Consider the following 22832-nt stretch of genomic DNA (forward strand, 5'->3'; position numbering starts at 1 on the left):
ATGATTTTAACATTAACATTCAAATTTATTATAAACATTTTTGTATATAATTATCTATATACAAGTCCCAATAATTAACCTCTGTTTTTTGATGTCTCCATTTAACTTCAATTTGTATGTACATATTATGTGTATATGATTGAATAAATGAAAAGTTTTCCATTAAATACTGTAACTATTGTAATTGCAATAAATTGTGATAAAATTAAAGTTATAAAATGCGAATTAGTTTTTCTTGATATTTTAAATTTTATGATTTTAAAGTTAGTAAAATCTTTGTTTTAAAACAATCTTTTTTGTCATATATAGAAATATTACAACTATGGCAAAACTGCATTAGAAATTGAGGAAGGGGTGTAGTAAAATTTAATAACAAATTAAAAATTTATATAATATGTTCAGTTTAATATACGTTAATAAAAAAATGCTTTACTGCAAGAAAATACAAAGAAATTTTTTATAAAGTTAATTGAAATTTTATATGGGAGTACCTAAAAGTATGCAATTTATGTATTGTTTAAAAATAAAGGATGTTTAATGTGTTTAATTATAGCTCATAGTTATAACAAATGTGATTTTATAATTCAAACAAAAAATGTCAGAAATAATTTTGCATTAAATTAATAAAGAGGGTGCTTATAAAGCAGTTTGAAAATACATGGAAAATTAGATTAGAAATTTAAATATCAGATTAATACTCGTAGTTAATTATTTTAAGAAGTATATTTAATTTAAGAATATTATAAGCACACGGCATTCTCGAAAAAATTCATTAAAAATTGGAGATAATTTTTAATTTAAAAAATTAAATTAAATAAATGACAATGTAATATATTTTTCTTTAATTCTCTTGAATATTTTTAAATTTTGACATTCACTAGTTATGATATTTTTAAGTCTTTTTTGAATATTTTTTTTTCAGTCAAAAAAAACCTGACAACATTAAACTAAAAAATGGTTTTGGCAAGCACTTCGACCTGATAAAGAGCAATTCAAAAACTGCCTGATCAGTCATTTTTGGAATATATTTTTATCATTTTCAGCGACTGATAATCAAAATAGATAAATCAAGAAATATTTAACCCTAGAATAGGATTTTTTTGATTTTTAGATACTTTTTAAATGGTACTCATATTTGTTTTATGCTAAAAATTATAGCGATAGCAGGAACCACTTTGATAATTTTCTTTGTGGACGTTGTTGATAGTAAGGTGTCAGACGTTTCCGGCTGTCGTGGTAGTACGAGTCTTACAAAGTTAATAATAAAAAGAAAAGCAAATGCAATATCTTTTTATGAAAATATTGAAATTATCTTTTTTTCTATTAAAAAGCCGTCAAATTATATTTATTTCAACTAACTAAAAATCTGAATAACAATTTACTTTACCTGTTTTATTATTAATTACATGTATTTCAAATATTATCGAAAACATCATTTAAAAAGTTTTACTTTTCTTCTTATTTACTAGGAATAGGACCTATTTTATATTTTTATTTTAAATTGACAAAAATTGAATACATATTTTTAACGAATTTTTATATTTATATTTCATTTGCATGTATAAATTTTATATAAAATGTAAATGACATGATAAAATTTAAAAAAAAATGTTTACAGAAATCTATGTTTTCTACATGTAGATATAGCTGCATTTACCAATATATTTACAACATACATACATATATACTTAAATATATAATTGAAAAAAGAACAATAATTGTATAGTAAATATAAAAATATTAAATATAAAATTTAAGGTCATAAAACTCATAGTCATTTTCAAAACGGAAAACTGTTCTTTACACCTACACTATCTGCTCATATAAAATGGGTAGACAGTGATTTAATTTTTATATTTTGTTTTTTTTTTATTTCGCCCTCACAAAATAGTTACCTAAAAATTATTTCTATTTTTATACCCTGCACTTCGTGAAGGGTATATTAACTTTGGTATGGAGTTTGTAACTACTTGAAGGAGTCATCTGCGGTATGGACATATATATATATTCTTGCTCAGCGTAAAATTCTGCGTTGATTTAGACATGTCCGTCCGTCCGTCCGTCCGTCCGTCCGTCCGTCCGTCCGTCCGTCCGTCCGTCCGTCCGTCCGTCCGATCGCACGATAACTCAAAAACGAATAATGCAATCGACACCAAACTTTCACAAGTTGCTTCTTTTGTGCCAAGGACGAACCCTATTGTTATTGAACCAATTCGGACAACGGGTTCGGGTAGCTGCCATACAACCCAAAGAGTTTATTTTAATTATTTCAAAAACTAATAAAGGTACAAATATAAAATTTTCTATACATGTGTCCAATTATATTCTACATATGCTCTAAAAATTTTAATGAGGTAGCTACACCGGTTCGGGTGGTTGCCATACAACTCCAAAAGCAAATTTTTTATATTCGGCAAAATAATAAAGTCAGATTCATGAAACTTGGCAGTTGTGTGTCCAATTATAGATCAGATATACCTGCGAAGTTTTAGTGGAATTGCTTGACAGGTTCGGGTACCTGCCATACAACTCCAAAAGCTAATTTTAAATATTTGGAAAAATAATAAAGTCAAATTTATGAAACTTGGCAGTTGTGTGTCCAATTATAGATCAGATATATTTGCGAAGTTTCAGTGGAGTTGCTTGGCAGGTTCGGATACCTGCCATACAACTCCAAAAGCTAATTTTAAATATTTAGAAAAATAATAAAGACAGATTCATGAAACTTGGCAGTTGTGTGTCCAATTATAGGTCAAAGATATTTCTGAAGTTTTGGTGGAATTGCTCTACAGGTTCGAGTGGCTCCCATACAAGTCCAAAAGCTTATTTTAAATATTTGGAAAAGAAATAAAGTTAGATTCATGAAACTTGGCAGTTGTGTGTCCAATTATAGATCAGATATATTAGCGAAGTTTTAGTGGAATTTCTTGGCAGGTTCGGGTACCTGCCATACAACTCCAAAAGCTAATTTTAAATATTTGGAAAAATAATAAAGTCAGATTCATGAAACTTGGTAGTTGTGTGTTCAGTTATAGGTCAGACATATCCGTGAAGTTTCTATAGAATGGTTTCACAGGTTTGAGTAATTGCTATACAACAATGAAAGGTGCAGGGTATAATTCAATCGGTTTATACCGACTGAAACGTTTTTACTTGTTTATTCACCATTTTCATACATATAATATGTACATATATAATAATTACATATGTATGAATGCCCCTTTATACATAATTTATATATATACGATATTACGAGTTGTACACAGTACAGGTTCTGTAGAAAAAAAAGCAGAAATATTAAATATTTTTACTCATTTCTAATTTCCCAGAAAATATTCATTAAATGTATATGTGTATGTGTTTACACAAATAAGTACATTTATTTTGTTCATTATTACTGTCCAAATAGTTTTGTTGCATAACAGTATAAGTACATTTTATACTCATTTCCATAAAAAATAAGAAAATCAACATGAAAATAAGAGATAGCTAAATATTTAAACGTCTCTTACTTTATTCTATTTCTCATTATTTACTCTCTCTGTTTCTTCTCATGTAATTTTTTATATAACATTTTTAAAGATGCTAATAACATACCATAATAATAATTACGTATATGTATGTACCTTTAAAATGCAATTCATAAAGATTTGTTTTATATTATAGTTCTAGAAATCGGTTTGAATTTGATCTACCTAGTTTAAATTCATTTAAAATAATTTTCGAATTTTCTTAATGGTTATGAGTTATCAAATAATGTAAATGCATATGAGTTCAATAATCTGATATAGTTTCTTAATAAAGAATACTTTTTATTGAATTCCAATTTTAGTTTCTTATCATACAGTTAAAAGGTTTCGTTAAGATTCTGTAAATACTTAAATATTAATTCTTTTTATTATAATTCAATTGTACCATACACATTTGTTAGTCTTTTTAAAAATAATTACTTCGATTTATGCTAATACTCACCTCTCGAAAACATATTTCATATACTTAGATAACTAGCATTCTTAAACAAATGCAGAAATGTGACTTAAACTTTTTGGTTAAAAAGTTAAACATTGGCATAAGAGAGAGAAACACAATTTTAAATGGCTGTTGTAAATTTTTTTTTTGATCCAATGAAAAAAAACAATTGGTATAAAAAAAAACAGTACATTATTTTTCCCAATAACTCATACACTACTAAACCATAATTGATAGGAAGATGAGTGATTAGCAAAATTAAAGCTCAATTAAGAGGTTTCCCAGCTGTACGAAAATTAGAAAAAAAAAAATGCAATGCCAAATCACCTTAAAAAGCGACTTCATTTAAAGTCGTGCGATTTCAAAATTTGAAAAGATTATAAGTAATGTGAATATTCAAAACAAAGTGTCTGTTTCAAAATTACATATAGTCATGCGTCTATCCGACCCAGAGACGGAGTTATATTAAAAATTTCGAAAAATAAAAGAACAATCGAGATTGAAGTTAAATTCCAGCGATTATCGAAAACCGTAGAGCTGCGAACGAATGTTTTACCTACTCTAAACATAAGGCTCTATACAATTTCATAGAGCATTGTACTTTTCTACGAGACACCCTGTATAAAATAGAAAACTTAAAATTACCCTTAATTATCAAATCATCAGCTTTTTTTCGCAGTAGGGACGTAATTGTATACTTATACCTGTGAATAATACGAATAGAATTCCAAAATATATTCTCTACTTTTGCTACACTCTATATACCTTGAAAATAGTTTTAATTCAGATAGAATGAACATTATTTTAGGTACATACAAGTAAATATGTGATTTAAAGAAGACTCATAAAAACTAAAAAGTATTTCTATTTTATATAGATAAAAGTATATTTATGCTCAAATTTTCATTTACTTGCTCACTATATGTATGGTAAATATACCTATTTATTCATTTATATTTTTCACCACCCATCGTCCTTGGGATTACAACACAACAAGATAAAAATAGAAGCAAAAAAAAAGAAATTTGTAAAAAATTAGCAAACGAAAAAAAAAAAACAATTTTAGAAAAGAAGAAAATTTTCTGTGTATAAAAGGAAATAAAAAGTAGAAAAAAATCACTGCAATCACTATAAAAAATAAAAAAAGAGGAAAGGAAAAAAAACTATCAAATGTATAATGTATTTACAAGTTAACGGTAGAAAAGTACCATAAAATAATGTACTTGTAAGCAAGCGAGCATAAATTTCCTTCCGTATAGGTCCTCTTGGACATTTACTATTTTACCAAACAAATGGTTTTCTTTCTGTAAATTTCACAAGTATATACAAACATATATTTTGCTTCATAATATAATCAACGTACATACATACATACATTATGTATGTATGTACGTTGATTATGTCTGTAGCTCTAAGCTAAAACTGCCTAAGTCAGAATCAATAATTTCGAGTAAATCATTTTAAAATAATTTATGGAAAAATTTAAGGGACTTCCAGTCTGATTAAAACTAAATTTTTAAATTTTAAATTTAGATTTAACATCATTGCTTTAATTAACAATTTTTTTAGCCAAATTTCGAAATAACAACATATTTTTCCGAAAAATTAATCTGCTAAAACTCTTTGAAGAATATTTCCTTTTTTTTTAAATACGACCATGTTATAATTGTTCAAATCAAGCCAAATATTGCAAGAAAGTTGATTTAAGAAAAGGGAACTAAATATTGTAATAACTAGATGTTGTTCTAAGTTGATTCTAAGTTAAGCAAATTGGCTAAGGCAGTTATGCCATATTCCCACTGATGTGAACAATAAAGGAAAAAAATGTATAAAATTAGATTATTACACAATATTATTTGTACAGATGTATGTATGTATTTGGAATAAATAAAGATGTAAAGAATATTATACCTATAAGAACATTTTCATTGCAAATATGACCTGCATATACAATTAGGAAATGAATCTATATGACTGTACATAAGTATTCATACTTGGAATAGCAATGATAAAAGACAAACTGGAAGAATACTTTATACTATTTCCATATGTACACATAAAATAAAATACATATCTATCATAAAAAGCATCCATAAAAATTACAGACATAAATACAATGAGCTACATATGAATGTTTATGAACTTACAGTTTCGTTATGGGTTACATAATATTATTATTCTTTCAGATTTATACAAATTGAAAAAACTGATTTTAAATAGAAGCTCTGTTATGCAATAGACATATTAAGAGCTATGATTCACTGGCACGTTCTGTGATCACAATGCATTTACAAGATTAACTAAATTTAATCTGATTTAGTTTAGATTAATTGACTTGCAATTTCGATAATCTTTACAATTTTTCAGGCAGTTTATTTTAATTTCCAATACTTTTGCGACTTGCAATGGTTTCGGTGTTGCTCGAATATCTAATTTGTAAATCTAAAATCAATTGAATTTTCTCTTAAATCAGAACAATACAAATTAAATTTCAACTGAAACCACAATAGCAATTTCATTCTTGCATATTTTCTCTCAAATTATTGTTCTCTTAAATAATCAAGAACTAAACTACATTTAGAACAACGTAAACTTCGACTTCTTACGAAATGTGTCACATTACATGAAGTTTAACAAATTAAATTGTAATTGTAATTACTAAAGTAACAATTTTGATAAATAATATTAGTGCGGCGCTCATGTACCACTAAACGTCAAAATTTGGTAAAATGTCAAAAGTAATGCCAAAAATTTAATATTTAACTTTAAATTCATTGTTTTTTAAATACCACTCTCTATTAAAGCATACAAATTGGAAGTAAGCCATATATTTTTACTGAATATGTTTTTGTCAGTGTAAACCAATTGATTACGTATAGTAATTTTTAAGATGATGTGAAATATAATCGAAATTAAATTAAAATAATTTTAAAAATTATAGAATGTTTGCCAAAACTATATAACAATTTTGACAACGTGTATATGTGGCGAATTTCAGAATTAAAAAATTCGTTTTGAAAATGTATAATTATGAAAATAAACCTTTGAAAATCTTATATAATTAATTAATTAGTAAATAAATTAAAATTAAATTTTTTGTCCCACTCTAATTTTAATTTATTTTGCAATTGAAATATGGACGTACATATTCGAGTACACATAATAAATGTATATATGGAATGTAAATATGTATGTATGTAGATTATGTATGTGTACAACAAGTCAGATCTCTTCGTTATATATATGTATGATATAACGAAGAGATCTGACTTTAATTCAGTAATTTTATCCAGCCTTTTTATACAATTTTATGTTGAAGAAATTTGATTTTCTACCAATTTATTTATTCATTCGTGTACAAGGACATGTTTTATGGATCCCTATACATATTTCTATAAGTATGTACTTTATACAATAATTAGATCAAAATTCTATATATTATATATGTACATATGTATATCGGACTATGTATACACATGTTAAATTATATTTTGTATCCAATGTATTCCCATACAAATATGTACATAAGTAAGTTAAAGAATTCGTTACCAGAGTAACAAATAGGAACAATGACAGTGATAAAGACCTTTCTTCCTTTCTGGACATTTTTAAGGATCCCATTAATAGCTTCCCATTTTTATTTTTATTTCTTTTTCACATTTTTTATATGTTTTCCATTTTGTATTTTCACATTTTTCTTTATATTTTATTATGTAAGTAAAGTAGTATTTGACATACTGTGAGATATAAGAAAAAGATTATGTGATATTTTGTTTTTTTTTTTTTACATTATTCTTAAATATTGAGTAAAAGAGAAAGGAAATACAGATTATTTCTTGTGTTTTGGGCATTTAGTATTTACAGTTTTAACAACAACAAAAATAAATAAAAAGAATAATAATAAAAAGGATACAAATTCTTATCTTTTGAATTTGTATACACATACTTGTTATATAATGTGTGTGTGTGTGTTTGTTATACGAACATATATAGTATAATTTGATGTTTTATATATCAAGAAATAAAATATTTAAGTTCTTTTGAGTACTTAACATGTTGAGAACTTTGAGTATTAATTTTAACTGGAAAAGATATAATCGAATTTAAGTTAAAGTTACAAATTTAATGTTCAAATTTAATTAAAAAATTGAGATTATATTAAAGTTCAACTTTAAATAGGTTATGACGAAATTATTTGTAATAAAAGATGTAAACAAAGTTAATGTTCTCATTTTAGTATGTCACTACTCCACAAAGTAAATTTTTTTGTAGAAAAGAAAACGATTACGAGTATACAAAATTAAAATGCTTTGAAAAATTTTAATTTAATCAGGTACATTTTAAGACTATCCATCTAGTCTTAAGCTAAATTATAGACTTAAATTCGAACTATTTGAACATTTGATTCATACTGATCTCGTGTTAAAAATAAATTCGCATTCAACAACGATCCAAATTTATTTTTAACACGATTGTATAATAATTTCTTGCCCTTAGCTGTTAAAAAGTTCTTCTATATTAAATTCTTAACTTCGTTTAAATATTACAGCATTAAAAACTTCTCAATCAAAATTATTTGAATCAAAATAATTCCAAAATTAATCTGTTTGACTTAACGCGATTATATCTATACCACAAAAAATCTTTGTTTTAGTTCAATTGCGTGGCAAAATTAATGAATAACAACATGAAACTTATCACTATACAAAGTATACCTATCACAAAAAAATAAGATTTTTCCGACCTTTTTTCACCTTCTGTCTTCTTTCGCCTTCTGTCTTCTTTTCAGTTCAGGCATAATGCAACCCGATATGTTTCTTATTTAATTCAAAAAATTACGTTTAAGTTAAATTTAATAAAAATTATCTGAATTAGATTTAACTCCAGTTCTGCTATGAATATTAGAAGAACTGAAGGAAAATTAAATAACCACAGTCCTGTGTGATTCAGAATTTTTATGATAAATTATTTGTGTAGACAAAATTACTGTACTCGAATATAATATTATAGACATTTTGCTTTTTTTACGCAAGATTTAATTATGCTATCCTATATTACTTTATTCAAATTCTTAAGCTATCCAAGTACTTTATTGAACACTAAATCTTTATATTTCAATTTTATTCTTCACTTTATATACATCAACTTCAAAAATATTATATACCCTCATATAATGTATACAGAATGTCTAAGCCATCATGTTTAAATAAATGAATCTGAATAAACTATAATAAAAACCAATAAATATTTTCAATGAATTTCAACTATTTTATAAAACTTTTAGCTGGTTATAAAAAAAGAAAAATAAATTCTTTCATATTATTATTTTTGTTTTTTTCTTTTTTGTTGAGAAAGGAGATGATGTATAAAAAATAAAACATAGGAAGAAATAAAATGAAAGTAAATTGACCAAAACACCTCAAAATGTTATATACTATTATAAAATCACAGTAAAAATGTTTTTAGTGCCTACTCTATTTTCATTTTATTACACCAACTAAACTACATACTCTACAAACTCATTAGGTACATATATAAAATAGTAATATTTATAGGTATATAATGAACATCCGAATGGAAAAAAATATTATAAAGCCCCAAAAAAAGAGTAAAATAAAAAAAAATGATTTTAATACACAAGAACACAAGTTCATATTTTTAAAAAAGGAAAAACTAAAAAAAAAAAAGGATTCTTATTTATTAATATGAGGTTAGTTTTTCCATATAGACACACATCCACACAAATATATAATATTTATATAATATAATACTTAGGTACATCATAAACTATAGACTATAGACGTATTCAGGAATATAATAACATAAAAGGATTGAAACAATCCTTAAAATTGTGTAATAAAATGAAAAAAGAAAATTAAGGTTCAATAAGCTCATAATTGATCGAAATTTTTTTTTTACATTTATTTAACCCTTATATTAAATTATGATGTTAGTCCTTGTAAAGTAGAGGTGTTTCTGTTAATAAGAAATTTTATTTGTGACTAATAAAACTATCATTTTTGTATTAACAAAATTTTATTGACCCTTTATGAGAACCAAAAAAAAAAATTTAGGCAATTTAAAAGCAAAATTTAGCAGAAAGAGAAGAGAAAATAAAATTTTTTTTTTTTCAGAATGAATTTTAAAAGTTTTTGAGATTTTTAAGAGTTTGTTTTTGTTATATTAAATTTTTCTCACAGCAACATTTTTTAACCGATTGAAGAGCATTTGTACTTTGCTTTTCTCATTTAATTCATTGAATCAGTTAAGTTAGCAAAAAGTTACTTTTATAATAATAATTTGCATTGAAGTATAAAAATCTTTTGATAGTTTGAATTTTCTTAAGACGTGGTAATATTAAAATTATTTGTATTAATAATTACAGTTTGACCATCATTACTTGATTAAAAATAAAATTATTTCAAAAAAAAAAATTCCTTTTATATTTATTATGAAAATTGTTTTTTTCAGTGTTGGATTTCTCAATTTTTGAATAATTAAAAAATTTATTGTGCTGCTATGTCGGAATATAGCAACTAATGTAAACCAATAGCCTTCTTGAATTCCTCCCCTATTTTCTTTTATTATTTTATTGTTTTACGTTAAATTTATATCCTATGAACAATTACAGAAGATTTAAGAGAATAAATAGAATAAGCTGAGTATGCTCTTTGTCAAGAGAGAAATTTAAAATGTTGACTAAGTATTTACTTCTATTTAATCAAAATAATATAATTTTACTCACAGTTTTTGGAAAAACAAAATATGAATGCAACCGATGGAATGTTGTGCAAGTATTTTTTCTTAGTTTAGAGGCATGGTTGAATACACGATGTTCAAATTTTTTTTATATACGAGTATATAGGATGAATAAAAAATAAAATAAGCTTTTAGGGTATTAAAACTCTTATAATAACTGAAGAAGTTAAATATGATCAATTTATCCATACTCTCACTATAAATAATATCAATTTTATTTCATATGCATGTGGAGGCATTGAATAGGACAAATTTAATTCTCTTAATAAATATTTGAATTAGTTTAGATTTTGTATTCTTTATTAACATTCCAATAACAATTTTATTATTTTTTTTGCGCCATCTACTTATTTATTTTTACAATTAATTCAAAATCAGTTCAGCCTCTACCTTAATTTCAAATTATAAGAGAAGAATTAAAAATAAAATTTATTTGTACAACTTAAAATCAGTAAATTTTTCAAAAGTATAACACTCTAGTAACTTAAAATTACAAACAAATTTTTAATTTCAGCCTAATAATATGAAATATTGCTTTTCTTTTTAAATTTTATAAATATTTTTAACAACTTATTTATGTCCTGTTTTTTTTTTTGTTTTTGTAATTTTTTATACTTATTGATTTTACACATAAGGATTTACTTTATATCATTATCTTTATACAAAATAATTAAAAAAAAAAACAAAATAGAGAAAAAAGAAATCAATTTCAATTCCTATATTATATAATGTAAAGGACCTTTCTTTGTTATACATTTTCCCTTTATTTTTGTGTTCTCTAAATGAAAAATATAGGAAAGAAACCCTTATCTTTTTGTATATTCATAAACTGGAGTAGTTTTCTCCTTGTACATATTCCTCTTCTCTACAATTTTTCTCTTCTAATATTCTTTTGAAATTGAATAAACTCTTAACAAGAATAAATAATTTAGTGGTAAGGACACTAAATTTTCTATTGAATAGAATTTATAAGAGGAGAGTATTGAAGTTTTAAAGTATATGTGAAATGTACAGTATAAAAACAAAAAATCGACATAAAATGTACAAAGAAAAAAAAAAGTCATCCTGTTTTTTGTTTTTGTTTTTTTTTCCTAAGTACAATTAAATGTTACAAAAGAAAAGAAAAATCATACAGAAGAGCCATATTATATAGAAAAAATTTATATATCTAGGAAATGAGAAACATAAAGACCTCCAATTTAACTTCTTTAGAAAAAACAAAAAAAAAATAATAAAAATGAAAAAAAAAAAATACAAAATCTTAAAGATTGATTTTTATATTTTTCAAAGGATATAAAAATCTTGCTGATTCATTTAATATTTAATGCGATATATAGAGAAATTCGGTTCATATATACATTATATGTAATATGTAAGTCATATGAAGCACATAGACATACATACATGAGCACATATACAATTACTATAGTGACTTTTTTTTTGGGGAAAAGAAACCATTTTCCAAAAAAATCAATGAGAACAAAAAAAAATCTAAAAAGAAAAAACAAAAACGCATAAAGTTCTAAAGAAAGAAAAGAATTTTTACTCATCTATTTTTCAACTTTTACTTTTGATCCCATTGAAATAAAGTTCTCTTTATATATTACTTGAAGTATTTCCCTCAATATTGTTGTACTTGAAGTATTTCCCTCAGTATTGTTGTAAGAGAAAAGAAATCATATAAAAAAGAGCAGCCTGTTTTCATAATTTTTTTTTTTTTGGGCGACAAGAGATGAAACAATCATCTTAACACAGTTTCTGACATAGAATATTAATTTAGAAAATTTTAACAAAGCCTTGGGCACTATAAATGTGAACTATATAAAATGTAAATCAAAAATTCAATTTAATAATTAAAATTATTGTACAAAATTTAATGGAGAATTCATTAGAATTCCTGCTCTATAGTAAATTTACATGCCCATAGGAATATGCATAAGCTAAACTTTGCTCAATGCATATTAAATCGCATTAACAATAATAATTGTTAGTAATTCTTATATTACCTTAATTATTGAGCTATAATATAACTTGCATTATGGAGCTATAAAAATAAAACCTATATAAATACTATACGTAATTTCGTAATTAAATTTATGTAATAAAAATATTTTATACGTTATACACTTGTTCGGATGTGAAAATATAAATTCAACTGACTTATTCAGACCAGGGGCTAGGAACCATTCATATCCCCCATTACATGTAAGAGAATTTTTTAAAGATTTTTATACCTATATAAATTACAACAGCAAACTGTAATTCATGTTAATGTTTGTAGATATACTTTCTAACAGAATTTTTAAAATTTTATTACTTCCATTAATATTCGTTAATTGTCTGACATATTTCGCCCTATATACAACCAAAAATCACAATTTTATGCTACATCTCCACAACTCAAGAAAACTACATAGTTAAAAATCTGATCAACTATTCTCCAGTTAGAAATCAACCAACTATTCTCATTTTAAGCTAAACTTCTTTATTCTATAGGTAAGAAATAAATCTTCTATGCAATTCAAAAAAATGCATTAGTTATTAAAATGTAGAGACTTTCATTTTCACGTCTCTAGTAGATATTTTTTACTATACATATGTAATTTAAATTCAACAGTTTGAAATTTTTAATAAACGGGTTATTTGCATTTTTTAATTCGTTTAAATTTCAATTAATCTCATTTTAAGCTTTATTTTATAAAATACAAGATTAAAAGAAGCCGAGCGTGGCTGTAAATCATAAACGATGAATAACGATTGAAAATGTAAAATTACAACTGTTGCCATGCATATCTAATAAATTATATTAACGATGTGCTAAAATATAGTTCGTCTTATTGAATATAAGATTAACTCTTATTAACTGCGTTTTCCCAACTTGTTCTAAAATTAACTTTTAAATTTTTGATAATTAATTTTCAAATTTAAATAGAAATTCAAAGTTTTCCAATATAACTATTTTTATAAAAGCAAAATGGACATGTTATTTAACCAAGGACATCAACATATTTTTTTATTCCTTAATTTTATTTTTTGACATAAAATTGAATTGAGAAAAGAAATAAGAAGTCATCATTTTTCTGATGATTTTTTTTATGTTTCTTTTTTTGGTTTCTTTTTACTATAATTTAAAAAGATCTTCGAATTTTCATTCATTCATGACTTACTTTTAAAATTGGAGCGAGTCCTTCTACTATAATTTTGATAATTTTCTTATGTATTTTTTTTCTAGTTTTTTAAGTTTAATAGTCACGTTGAAGAAAATAAACTAGTTGTATAAAATACTAATATAGAAATGTACAACAGTTAAAAAAAGAAAATAAAACAAGAAATGTCTTTGATCATTTTTATCAACACAAAAAAAAAGGATATTTTTTAAATCCTTTCCCAAAATCTTAACCAATTCTTTTTTTCCCTCTCTTTAAATAAAATACACCAAAAAAAAGAACAACGAAAAAACCAAGAGCATTACATTTATTATCCTTTAACATTTTTTTTACTATTATTATTATTGTTCTTTTAAGAAAATAAAAATTTAAAATCATTTTCATAAATGGTTATCGAAAAATGTTATTTTGAAGAGGAGATTTAAAATTTGACCATTATTTTTATAACTTCCTTGTTCTTTAGGAAAATAATAGATGTATATATGTACGTATCTTCTTTTTATTTTCATACTACATAATACCACAGAAGAATTTAAGTGTTACCAAAATTAAAAGATAATTTGACAAAATCATTCAAAAAAATTTAAAGATTTTCCAAAAATTTTCAATAAGTGTAGAAATAAATTGGAATCACAATAATTTTAGGAACGATATGTAAGTACGGTATAATTATAACTTTAATTTTACTGCAGTAATTAAATTTTAGTGGCTCCGAACTTCAAATTTTTTAAAGAAAATAAAATTCTTAAGATTCATTCTGAAAAATAAAATAAATTCTTAAGATTCATTCTGAAAAATTTTCAACATGATGACTATATAGAATAATTTTCAGTACACATATGATTTAACAAATTATTTGGAACATTCTTTAAAAAAATTCTATCAAAGTCGAATTTTTAGAGAATTTAAAAATTTTAGTTTTTCCGAAATAAAATTTTAATAAATAATAAATCTTCAAACCTCTATAGCTTAGTTGGTAGAACGTCCGCCTAGAAAGTGGTAGGTCGCTGGTTCGAGTTCAGTTCCAATTCGAAGAAAAAAATTTTTTATTCAATTTTTCTGCCTTGATAATGTCATCGATCTGTTCTGCAATTGTATGAAGACATTTTTATTAGTTATTCTATACGAATGAATTTTAAGTTTGGCAAACATAGAACGAAAGAGATTTTTATGTTAAGCACATCTACATCTTAAGAAATAATAAAGAAAGATTTTTTAAATCATTCCAATGTTGCATTGAGAAATCCTTCTTAATAAATTTATTCTATGATTTTATAAAAATTCTTTTAAAAATTTCTTAAAACCCTATTTCACCTTTTTTAATCAATTTTAGTTATACATATAGTTTAAATTCAGCGCAATTTGGAAAATTTTCATTAGCTCAAAGACCATATGAACAAAATGGAAATTATTTCATTAGTTCTCAAAACTTTTATTCACAACTTTAAAATTACCGTATTTTTATAAATTTTCACAGATTTTCTCTGTATATGGCAACTCTTCTTTGTACATTGCTAAATAACTAAAGTTCTACATATACACATATTTTTAAAAATGAACACACATATATATATATATTTAATTTTTTTCGATGATAACCATTAAAATGATAGTACAAGTATTAAACTGATAAAAATCTTTATTTTACTGATGGGATCATAAATTGAGAAGAGTGATAACATCTCATCTATGTATATAACAATATAATAATGGTGTATTTCAGATATACCTGCATATACATAATTTATACATACATATATATACAATCTAATGTATTTTATTTCCCAAAAAATGAAATCATATCAGTTAAAATATTTGGGATTGAGTCAAATTCAATTCAATAATAAAATCTTAAATGTACGTACATATAGCATTTACATAGACCATGAATTACATGAATGTACGAATAACACTATATATATATATATACAAATAGTATATTTATATTCAAAATAATATTTAATACAGGTACTAGAACTACAATCTAAAAATAAATGAAATCTTTGTTTTGTTTTTTCTTATTGAAATGAAGAATATAAGAGTAAAAATATTCAACATACAAATAGAAATGTAAAACAGGACATTGAATTCAATATACGTATATAAAATATAATATAAATATAATATTATAGAAAATGAATTTAGTTTACAAGGAAAATATTTTGTATAAAATTAAAATAAAAAAGATAGGATAATGACAAAATAATTCCCTTGTCTTTATCATCTTATTTTAAGAATTTTTAAGAGTTGGTATACAAAATGGTATACAAATATACAATGTGAACAAATATTTTATACGAATGAAAAAGGAAGTATTTATTAAAAGGATAATTTAATTAAAATATTTTTTATACTATTAAAATTTTAAAAGCAAAAATTTTCTTGTATTTCCTATATTTTTAATAGTAGTCAATTTTTATACCACAATGTAAACGGTATATTATTTGCTTTGTTTTAAGGTATTACATAAGAGTCTACATAAATTTGTTTTTAATTTCAACCTAAAATTAAGAAAGTTATACATTTATTATACAAACAATAACATATTAAATAACTCTTGCTGAGTCTTGCAATGCAGCAGAATGGAAATAATAATTATTTCTTAACATAAATTTATAAGTCTTAACACCTTCCAATAAAGAAGCTTATTATCCCGAAATGTATAGCGTTCTTCTAATATCGCGTAGTGAATTTCAACCCTATTCTATGAATGTAAGTTATTAACGCATGGCAATGTTATTCTATTCTCCATAGCTCTTTCACTTTCCAGTTAACCATTACTATTATTATTTTTATTACAATCAAAACTACAAAAAAAAAAGGAAAAACAAAATAAATATTCTGAATTCTTAAGGCACTTAAAACAACAAAAAAAACATTAACAAAATAATCAAAAGGAAAAAACTAATTTTCTTCCTAATTTCCTTTTTACCGACCGTATTGTGTAAACAATAGGTAGGTTATGTGATGGCAACAAATTTTGCATATCGAGTTTTCGGTGGGAACGTACTTCTCCATAGTAGGGAAGTGTAAATAAACTGTTTTTAGCAACCTGTCGGTCTGTCGATCTGTCGGTCTGTCGGTCTGTGTGTGCACGCGTGTATCTCAAGATCGGCTGAACCGATTTTGATGAAATTTTATATGTAAGTTTGTTTCCACCTTGGCACGGATCGATCAACTTTTGGGATATATCAGGCCTCGGGAACTGCACTTTTTAGCGGGCCTGTTTTACATTTTTGACCATTTTAAAGAAAGTATTCAACCGATTTACTTGAAATTTTATATATAAGCTCAGCTCGACCGTCCGCAAAAATTTGTATGTTTTGGAGGAAATCAGGCATCGGCAACTAGACGTTTACTACGGGCCAAATATACATTTTTGTGTATATAAAGAGAAATAATCAACCGATTTCATTGAAATTTAATATATGAACTCCTCGTATTAAAACAATGAACATATAAATTTTTTGGAAAGATCAGGGCTCGAAAACGGATTTGCGGGCCGATTTTACATTTTTCACCATTTTGAAGAAAGTATTCAACCGATTTACTTGAAATTTCATATATAAACTTTACTCGAACATACGCAAAAATTCCTAACTTTTGGAAGAAATCAGGCATCAGCAACTGGGCGTTTACTACGGGCCAAATATACATTTTTATGTATATAAAGAGAAATAATCAACCGATTTCATTGAAATTTAATATATGAATTCCTCATATTAAAGCAATGAACATATTACTTTTTTGGAAATATCAGGGCTCGAGAACTGATTTGCGGGCCGATTTTACATTTTTCACCATATCCACAGAACAAATTGATGAAATTTCTTGAAATTTGATATTTGAGTTCTGGTTGTTACCGAAACTAACTGGCGAGCATTTCAGGGAATTCGGGTAGCACAAAGCGAAACTCTACTAAGAGCCAAATTTACATTTTTCTAAGTATGTTAACTATAAGCTTACTAATGTCCTAAAAATTTGAAAGAAGTATTTAACAGACATTTTTATAATATTCTGTAACACTCTCATTTAACTAGACAATACACAATGCGGTCGGTTATGTGCTGACCACATCAGATTTTTTTTCTATTATTGTGCAGTCAAGGGTTCTATATAAGAACAAATCATTTTTTTGATTTTATATTTTTGAAAATAAAGGCATGTTTTGTTAGACCTAACTGTTAATATATTAAAATATCCTTATAGACGTAAAACTTGCCATTATTTTAAAAGTAACTTTGTGTTTTTTGCCAGTGGCTTTTCTTAAACAAAATTACTCAAAATTTTTGATCTTTTTTGATAACAAAATATTTTGAAATTTTTTTTTATTTTTTATTTTTTTAATAATAATTTCTAAAGATGTTATTTATTCAATTATTTCATATTTTGTTAATAAAAATATACCGTTATTCAATAAATAATACAATATCCTTTAATCATTATAATTTTTTAAAATAAAGGGGTCATTTTCTTTATTTAATGATTTGATGTATTTCGAACAAAACAAACCTATACATATAAAATAAAGGATCAAAGTGTAAAAAAGGATTTTAAATATTCTCCCATAATAATATAAAATCGATGACTTTGACTAATTAAAATTATTTTATTATTTTCGCGATATTAATTATAATTATTAGTGAAATGCAGTGCTACCAAAATTGAAAATTTATCTTCAAAATGAAGGTTTTTTGTTTATATTTTTTATACAAAACTTCAAAATAAGATTCTTAATATCTTTAAATTTTACATAAGATTCTTAAATATCTTCAAAGTTAAGGTTTTTTTAATGCTAATGAAATTTTTCAGAATTTTAATTTTTTACATATTTTTTCATACTTTCCATAAATATTTTAACCAAAAAGTTAATTTAATAGGCAACGCATGGTAATACTACTTCCATGACAAAAAATTTGTGATATTTTCTGCAGCAAACAATTCTTTAACAATCGACTTGGCAAATTAATTAAACCCGTTCACAGTTTATGACATCATATGACATTGTGCACATCATTAGTTTCCCCTTTTGGTGTCCGATATCATTCGAATTGAAGTCGTGATATTTTAACTTCCTAATTTTTCTTAAACTTCAATTAAAGATGTCGAAGGGTTCGTGAAAATTTTTGTTTTATCGAATCTTCAAAATGTATATTTTATTTTAAATGAATGAGATATTTGCGGTTATCTATTTGACAGCAGTGCTGTGAGATGTGAAATAATTTATAAAAAAATCATCATAATATTTCGATAAAATAAGAATATTACGAGGAATATTTTAATAATATTGCAATTGTTATGCTTTTAATTGGCCCCATCAAATATTTTAACTTTGATACTTTATACATTATACTTCCATATAGCTATATAGAGGTACTATTTTAAATTTTTTGAATAAAAATTAAAATAATCAGAAAAGTTTAGGTGTAATCTTGTTAAAAATCTTATTTTAATTCTTATATAGGTATATACTGTATATATTGTACAGGTAGAGGTATTTTATATATAAGAACCTATTGTTACTCTCTTGTTATATTGAAAAATTACCTTGACAGGATTTTAATGGTTTTTTTTTTATGAATTGTATTGTGTATACAATCATTAAAATTGCTTTTTTGTTATTTTTTTTTTCATAAAATTAATTAATCAAAATTTAAGGAAAAAAGCAAAAATATACCAGAAAGAAACACCAAACTCAAAAAGTTGGTGTACAATTTATTGTTCAAAAAAAAAAAATTTTTTTTCGTTCAATATTTTTACATTAAAAGAAAGAGTTTTTCTTTTTATTTTTGATAATAATGAGATAAAAGATGATTATTAATTAATTTTATAGAAAGTTTTTTTTTGTATTCATAGTTAAAAAGAATCAAAGAATCCTTCAAACATTTTCTTTTAAATTTTGTTTTTTTAATATTATTTTACATCAAAATAAAAATTTTTAGAAAGGTGAAATTTGACCCAAAAAGATGATTTTTTAATATGAAAATTAAAAGAAAATTTTATAAATAAAAAAATTCTACTTACAAATATTAAGAAAACCAAAAAAAAAAAACAAAAAAAACCAAAAAAACAAATAAAATTTGATAAAATAAGCAATAATTCATTTCATTCATAATAAATCTTTGTTTTTAATTTTAATAAATTTCTCTTGTAATTTAATTCAAGTAAATCCGAAAAAACTTTTAATTTCATATTATCTTAGTATAAATTAGCTATTTTGTTTTAAAGATTTCATTAAAATTTTGGTATTAAATTGATCCTTGACGCATAATATCTAAGGTTAGGTATTCTTCCAAAAATTATGTTATGAGTTGTATAAATAATTTTTCGAATAATCTTTCAAAATCTTGAATATGTGTGAGTATAAAACTTACGTAGGCAATTATAATATTATGGACTCAATTCAAAATTATGGACTTCTAATTTAAGTTGTTATCAATTTTGTTTGTCTCCATATTGATTTTAAATTTATGAATTTTCATTGCAGTGTACAGACAGTGATGTTGAGAGTTAAAGTAAGCAATTTATACAACCTTTCTACAAATATAATTATTTGCAATCAGGAAATTTCAATAAGTAAACTTTCTAGTATACGATTTTATTTGCCGCTCTCGAATTCAAAATTTGAATTCAAATTCTATAAAACTACTTGGACTATCGAGGAGCCCCTGGTCACCTCCAGCTTAATATTAATTTAAAAATTTACATAAAATAAAATCAATTTATAAAAATTATTACAAATAACATAACATTAGAATATTAAAATTAAAATTACAACTCACAACTACAATACATCGACGAATTTTTCCCTTAAAAAATTCAGTTTAAGTGTCCGAAACACTAAAAACAATATAATTGATTTTTTCAATTAACATTATTGACTGATTTTCTTTAAATTTTTATTAAAATTTTACATTTTCGAAAGTTTTGAACTAATATCAAATTTAGCATCTAAAATACTAAAAGATAAATTAAGGACTCAATTAATTTAAATTTTAAAGCCATTAATAATATTACGACTAAAATCAGACCCTATAGATTGCATTAAAATAACTGCACGTACATTGCAGCTTATAAAAAGAAGCAATAATTTATTAGTTAATAACATAAATTACAGAATTTAATTGTATATTTAAATAGCTTCCAAGCCTATTATATTTCATATTGCAATCAATGTTGCATTTTTCGACCTCGTTATAAAAAAAAAGCAGCGACATTATAGATACTTAAGAGTTTGTATTCTTTATGGTGACCTAAGTAACAAAATCGTTTTCTTTAAGTTTACAATTTTATAATTATTAATCTACATAATTTTGAGTATTTTCGATTTACACAAATAAAATTTCCCACAATTTAATTCCATATTTACAAAGCACTTACACATACAGATTTAAACAATAATAAATAGATTAAATAATAGTTGCCTAGAACTTTATTTATTCTTTCGTAATTCAAGTTCAAATGTGTATTAAAAAAAAGACATGCTTTCGCATTGTAAAACGTATAGTGCTACTGATTATTTGTCCAGATTAATTATAATCCTCATTGGTCTATAAATAAATTACAAACCTTCAAAACTCTGATAACTGAAGATTTTGATTTGATAGATAAGAAATCAAAATAGAGGGTATAAAAAAATTCTTAAATGAGTTGGTGGCTTAAGAATCTTATAAAGAAAATAGAAATAAATCCGAAAATATGCAATCTATTTTGATTTTAATCAAAACACTCTAATCGTATAATTTTTTTACTATCGCAATATTTGATTAAACAAACAAAAAAAAATGATATCATTGATTAGATATGAAAATTGCAAAAAAAAATGTATAAAAAGCTAGAAACTTCACAGAACATTCGCATTTTTCATAATATATACGATATAGTGAGATTTGAAAAATTGATCGCATCATGAAACTTTTATTATTATTAACAATTACCTTGTTTGCTTCCGTTTATGGAGCATCAGTAGCAACATTCTCACAAGGACGTATAATTAATGGTCGTGATGCTCAACCACATGAAGCACCATATATTGTTTCATTAAAATCCGGTTTCTGGATATTAAAAAGTCATACATGTGGTGGTACAATCATTTCACCAGAATGGATTTTAACAGCTGCTCATTGTGTTGGTGGTAGTTCAATTGATGTTGTAGCTGGATTACATGATCGTAGCCGTGAATCTGGTACACAAGTTATATCAGTTGCCAAAAAAATTTCTCATCCAAAATATAGTGGTGGTGTTGGCCCATACGATATTGCTTTATTAAAATTATCAAAACCATTGAAATTAGATGATAAAGTTCAAGTTGCCAAAATACCAGAACAAGACGGATTACGTGAAGGTGATGCTGATTTATATGGTTGGGGTAAAACATCAAATGGAATTTTCCCAAGTTTACCAAATATATTACAAACTGTTCATACACATTTAATTAATTATGATGAATGTAAAGCTGCTTTACCAAGTGATGCACCAATCACTGATTTAAATATTTGTTCTGGATCATTAGATAAAAATATTTCAGCATGTAATGGTGATTCTGGTGGTCCATTAGTACAAAAATCAGAAGATGGTACTGAAGTTGTTGGTATTGTATCATGGGGTTATATGCCATGCGGTGATGAAAATTTCCCATCAGTTTATACTAAAGTATCATCATACTCAGATTGGATCCGTGAAAATATGAAATAAAGAAACTAAATTGCTTTCCTTTGGAAAAATTTATAACAATATTTAAATTATGTGATTTGTAAAATGAATAAAAAAATATAGTTAATTTAAATTTGAAAAAATTTTCAATTAAATCTATTTTGAAATATACATTTCTAGCTATTTTCTATCAGCGTAATAGGGGGAAGAGATTATTCTATCTATTAATAATATTTTAAATGCGCTAAAATGTAACATTGAGCGAAAAATCTTTAAAACAATCTT

At 24.6% G+C, this 22832-nt stretch overlaps 2 protein-coding genes across 3 annotated transcripts in view; both read left to right on the plus strand.

Annotated features, from left to right (window-relative positions):
• The window catches only part of LOC129618803 (teneurin-a), a 364957-nt gene that overhangs the window by 335491 nt on the left and 6634 nt on the right, over positions 1 to 22832 (plus strand). The window lies entirely within an intron of this gene.
• On the plus strand, positions 21758 to 22690 carry LOC129618804 (lectizyme-like). Its single transcript, XM_055533813.1, has one exon. The coding sequence runs from the start codon at positions 21804 to 21806 to the stop codon at positions 22587 to 22589; it is 786 nt and encodes a 261-aa protein (XP_055389788.1). The 5' UTR covers positions 21758 to 21803; the 3' UTR covers positions 22590 to 22690.

The sequence above is a fragment of the Condylostylus longicornis genome, unplaced genomic scaffold, assembly GCF_029603195.1.
Source record: "Condylostylus longicornis isolate FDR11 unplaced genomic scaffold, ASM2960319v2 ptg000010l, whole genome shotgun sequence".
Classification (NCBI taxonomy): Eukaryota; Metazoa; Arthropoda; class Insecta; order Diptera; family Dolichopodidae; genus Condylostylus; species Condylostylus longicornis.

Excerpts from the sequence above, each read along its gene's own strand:
- LOC129618804 (XM_055533813.1), top strand. The coding sequence starts at position 21,804 with ATGAAACTTTTATTATTATTAACAATTACCTTGTTTGCTTCCGTTTAT.